The sequence below is a fragment of the Zerene cesonia genome, chromosome 12, assembly GCF_012273895.1.
Source record: "Zerene cesonia ecotype Mississippi chromosome 12, Zerene_cesonia_1.1, whole genome shotgun sequence".
Lineage (NCBI taxonomy): Eukaryota > Metazoa > Arthropoda > Insecta > Lepidoptera > Pieridae > Zerene > Zerene cesonia.
Genome location: NC_052113.1, coordinates 769993 through 775494, shown reverse-complemented (window position 1 = coordinate 775494; position 5502 = coordinate 769993). Strand labels below are relative to the sequence as shown.

Here is a 5502-nt window from a genome sequence, read left to right as displayed (position 1 = left end):
TATGTACCAGGTAGTAATTTATATCTGCATGCATGCTTCTATCTTAGTTTTTGAGCGTCACTTTCATTCTTGTTAGTAGGCGGTAGTTCTATATCTTTTGTCCCTGGAAAACAAAACAAATGCATTGAGTTGATAGAAGGTTCAAAGTCTAAATTGTTGCTTAGGTATTTTTTTAATATGAATTTATAACTAATCACACATTGAGACTGCCTGTGATTAATGTGAAGGTTTAAACTGAAGCCTTCTATTGTTATAATCGTTTTCAAATTCAGCTTTGAAGTTCATCCATTTAATGCAAAGGGAAGTATAAAAATTATTCTTTGTACTAAAATCACTTATAAATGAGTTTATTAGCGTATTCGCTGCGATATTTACCATTTTCTCTCTCAGGTTCGTTCCATGACTGACGGTCTGATGTTGTAAACAGCACGAAGATTAAGTTCGAGACGAAATAAATAGCTGATGCCAAGAAGAAAACCTTTCGCCATTCAGCTGGGTCTCTCTGAAAAGGTTCTTATTATTTATGAATGAAAATACAAGCACGTAGCTGGCGCATAGATGTGCTATACAAATAATTACGGATAAGAGATCACCATCAGCAGCTCAAATATGTTCTCACTGCTGGGACACGGCCCCCTTTGAGGGTTCAAGCCATAATCCACCACGCTGGCTAAAAGCGGGTGTGCAGATGTCACATGTTCTCAGACCTGGCGGTTTCCTTACGATGTTTTCTTTTACTGTTTCGAGTACGTCATCAACATGCACAAACATATTCAAAAATCGATTCGCGCTCGCCTGGTTTCGAACCCTCGGCGTATCGATTTTAAGTCCGAGGAAATCATTAATAAGCCACCACTGCTTTTTAGTATGTATATACATTTAATTTGTATGAAAATAAACCCATAAAGAATCTATGTACTATTTCCATATAGAAAATAAAAGCTTTGCGACCTCGTTAAAATCCTTAAAGTCTTAGAACCGGTTGGATTTTGGAAATTTGAAAAAAAGAACTAATTAATTAAAGGATTTTAAAAACGCGATTTATTTTTGTGTTTCATTTTACGGGTGTACATTTAAATATTAAACTCTTTTAACAATTTACTTTTTAGTTTTTTACGAATAAATCGCTTTTAAAATCCGTTAAGAAGTTTATAACGAATTATGTATTCATTTAAATATCATTAAAAACATGAACTTCTAAATGGATAGTAGATAAATTGAAAAGGAAAAACAATGCTCACCTCATCTTGCACTATAATACCACACACAATGGGTGCGATAATAGATATGGAACCAGCTAACGAGTTGGATATGCCCATGAGCAGTGAGCTGAAGTTTGGCGCCAAATCTATGAATATTAGCTGGAACAATTGTATATTGTTGAATTGCACAAACTCACACCGGGAAAGTACTACACTTCTACAGAAAACCGTCGTGAAATGGTGCAGCATGCTAGTGCGTTTCGTGCGGTGAGTGAGGCAGCCGGAGGCCCTCTCTCTTCGCCCTTTCCACTTCATTTCTTCTTTTCAAGCGTCAATTTCTTCCCTATTCCTTTCCCTTTAAAAGCGGGCATTGCATACGCAGGGCACTACCTGTGTGTTCATGGGCGGTGATGATCGCTTACCATCAGGCGAACCACCAGCTCAGTTGCCCGCTTGTGGCATAAATATAACATGATTTGAGCTCTTTGTATTTCCAATCAACTTCAAAAAAGGAGGACGATGTCAATTACTATTTTCTTTTGTATTTGTTTCCTTAGAACTTTCGACTAGGTTAACGGTCCTTCTTTATTTGAAAGCCTTCCGTGTGGACCCATTTAAATTACGTCTAGTTTGGAGTATTTGAAGACGGTTTGGTTTATGGTTAAAATAGTTAATTATTTCGTCAATTTTAATTGCTTCGATCATGTTCTGAACTATTCAGATCGAAAACCGATTTATGATTCAGACATATTAAGAGTAATTATAAGGTATAATGCTAGTATAACGTATAATTTGATAATGATAACAATCATTTATTTAGTTCTATCATCTATGTTTTAAACCGTCTCTTAAATATATTGTTTCTGTTCTTAATTAAATCTGATTAGAGCTACTTGATTACAGCTAGGTATGTTGCAGCAATAGCTGCATAGTATAAAACAAAGACGCTCTCCTTTGTCTGTCTGTGTGTCTGTATGCTTAGATTTTTAAAATGACGCAACAGATTTTGATATATTTTTTTTAATCGATAGCGTGATTTAAGAGGTAGGTTTATATGTATAATAACATCCGTTATACTTCTCCGAATGTAACGCGTGCGGAGCCGCGGGCAAAAGTTAATTATATTGTATTATTATTCTATTACTAGCGATCCGCCTCGGCTTCGCCCGTGGTACATATATAGCCTTCGTCAATAAATGGGCTATCTAACACTGAAATAATTTTTCAAATTGGACCAGTAGTTCCTGAGATTAGTGCGTTCAAACAAACAAACAAACTCTTCAGCTTTATAATATTAGTATAGATATAACATAAACACTTACAGGATACCCTGTATACTGGCCGGCATTTATAGAAACAGTGAGAGTCAGCATGACTACAGCAAGTCCCATGCTGCCTTGCGGTATGTATGACAGTCCAATGAGCGCTAGCGCTGGTCCCCACAACCCTGAAAAGGAGAATAAACAGCAATGTAATGCAAATATGTGCATAATGAATGAAAAAATAGATTTTCCGTGGAATTAGGTATGAAGGAGAAAAAATTTATGCATTTCGTGAACAATAAATAAAAATCAACAGCAAATTGATAAATAGTGTAGTATTAAAAACTAGCTGTTTGCACCAGTTTTGCCCGTGGTATATTATAGTGTAGAAATGGATGCTCAGCGGATATCTGAAACAGGACGCGTATTTTAGAAATAGAAAGATGCTTACGATTGATTTGTCATAAGCAAAAAAGGGCTAAACGAAATTGGATGTATTTTTGCACAGAGATCATATCCACTTTATCCTCGGTATTTTTCGTATAAAGCCAAATACTCTAATGTTAAATTATAAGAAATACCATGCAAAGCTTCCGATCGTTTATAAGCGATAAGGTCGGCAGTTTAACCTTATAAATGCTTTCTTTTCTTGTTTTCTTCCATCTTCATTTGTTAATCTTCCTTATTTATATGTATTGAATAAAACGTATTGTATTGTACATACCGATGGAGTTCAATAGCTTTCTCGTGTTGGAAATGCTCAGCAATTCTCTTCTGATGAGGAAATCTGTCATCATCCCAAGAGGAAAACTAAGTAGCCACATAGCTAGATATGGAAGTGAGGATAGAACACCATTCTGGGGAGAAAATAATGAGAGAGTTAGTAATTTTGAATGTGGGAGTCGAGCACGCTTCGGCACGAATTGGGCTAGGTCGCACCGGGGAAGAATCCACATAACAAATCGGCTTTAAATAGTTGCCTGCTAATGCGTGTTTGGTTTGGTGAGTGGGCGAGCCGGTGGCTCGCATCCTTCTCCTAACCCTTCTCAGTCCTTTTCTTATATATCTTATCTTGTAAAGTCGGCAACAAATAGCCATACGCCTCTGCAAAATTTCATGTGGTAGCGCTTACCATCAAGCACCCAACCTTTCTTTGCCTTCGTGTTCACAATTCCTTTGCCGACTAAGAAAAATATTAACTATCTTTTCGGTGTTAAAAATCCGTCACATTGGTCTGTCCGTATATCACTGACAATTTTGTTCATTATTTGGTTGTTGTTGAGGGTTAATAATACGTTTAAATGCCACAAAAATAAAAATTTCTTATTTGTTGTCGTACTTTCAAATAAATTATTTTTAATTCTTTATTTGGTCAAAAATAATATGAAGTAAAATTATATTAACCATTTCAATTACAGTATTGCTACAATACGAATACAATCGAATCCATAACCCGGTTCTAATATCTTTGATTTATAACTTACTTGAGTTAATTTCACGTTCAGTACATTAGCCATATATGTTGGCATTTCAGTCATGAGTGTGAAAAATCCCCAATTCTGACCACCATGAGCTATAATGGCTGCCCAATACGGTACACATGTAAATATCTTCTTCCATGGAGGCGAGTGGCGCTGTGAAATAAGTAAATAATATATTTTATGAAATAAAAATCCTACAACTACACTTTAGGTGAATGTGATTCCCTCGCTAAAGTGCGGCCGCGGAACATCACAAAAGTCTTTAATCCCATAAAGCATAAACGAAAAAACATAATTAAAGATAATAGGTACTTTTTTACATATTTTATCGAAAAAGTGTGCTTGAATATAGCATTGAATGTAAAAATGGATGTCAATTTTTAATGATATCATGTGATATCATTAATGTCTAGAAATTTAAAGCATGATAAAAATGATGTTGATGATGAAATGTTATAAGGATAATATGAGATTTGGTTTTTTTGTTTGTTGGTTTGTTTGAAATGAATAGGCTCTGAAACTACAGGACCGATTTAAAAAATTATTTCACCGTTGGCAAACTACTCTATTCCCGAGTGACGTAGGCTATGATTAATTTTCAAAAAAATTAGGGATACTTGCTATAACTTGAATAATCAAAACCAAGGTGTAAAAAAATAAACAAAAAACTTCCTTGCGTGCGCTGAACTATTATTGATAAAACAATATGATATAAACAATTTTTCAGGATTGATTCTCACTCTCTATTACTCTCTATAAAAAATGTCGCGACAGCATTTCTCCATCTTTAATAGTTACGTCACAATAAGCGACCTTTTATTTAAAAAAAATATTAAAATACCACCGCTAGAAAAGGCGCTTTATTTGTACCTATTGTATATTTTTATATATTTATATCCCTAACAAAATAAATAAATTACTATTTAAGACTACTTCAACACCTTCATATCACCTCTAAAATGATTCGGATATTTCATTCAAAAGATATCACGAGTTTAAATAATAGAATAAACTACGCTCGACTAGTTCTGCGTTGAAGGGGTACGGGAGAGCAGTCTTAGCGTTTTGATTTCAATGAATGTTATTTATTTAGAAACTCCCTGTAAAACATTGTGTATTTTCTTTTATTATATTATTATGACCGTGCGAAGCCGGGATGGGCTGCTAGTCAATGATAAAAACATTAAGTAAATGTGTTCACCTGTTATCTTATATACCTCTGAAATTAGTTGAAGATATCCATAAAATATGGATAGAGTTCTCATATATAGAAGTTAATATACATAACTGCAATCGAAAAGCAGCTTTTAAAACAAGCCTTTGTTAGAATTAAGTTCAGTTTGAACGTAATAGGAACACGGTTGAACGACCATTTCTATCTTCTACGTTCCCTTTGTCAAGCTTTTACACCTCACGGGTCGCTTGTGAAAGCAAAATAAGTACCTACATCTTTGCCCAATGAATGAAATGTTTTACAAATTTAAGCGTTAATTAATTATTAACTGAAGATTTGAGTGAATGAAACGCAATAATCTTATATTTTTATACGAGCAATTC

General features: G+C 34.6%; 1 protein-coding gene across 1 annotated transcript in view; it reads right to left on the bottom strand.

Moving 5' to 3' along the window:
* Positions 1–331: 331 nt before the first annotated feature.
* Positions 332–5502, bottom strand: part of LOC119830917 (putative inorganic phosphate cotransporter) — an 11226-nt gene continuing 6055 nt past the window's right edge. The window contains exons 6-10 of the mRNA XM_038354106.1: positions 3949–4098; positions 3189–3321; positions 2525–2649; positions 1242–1361; positions 332–502 (exon numbers count right to left, since the gene is read on the bottom strand). Coding sequence (XP_038210034.1) covers positions 332–502; positions 1242–1361; positions 2525–2649; positions 3189–3321; positions 3949–4098 — 699 coding nt within the window. The remainder of the gene's footprint in view (positions 503–1241; positions 1362–2524; positions 2650–3188; positions 3322–3948; positions 4099–5502) is intronic.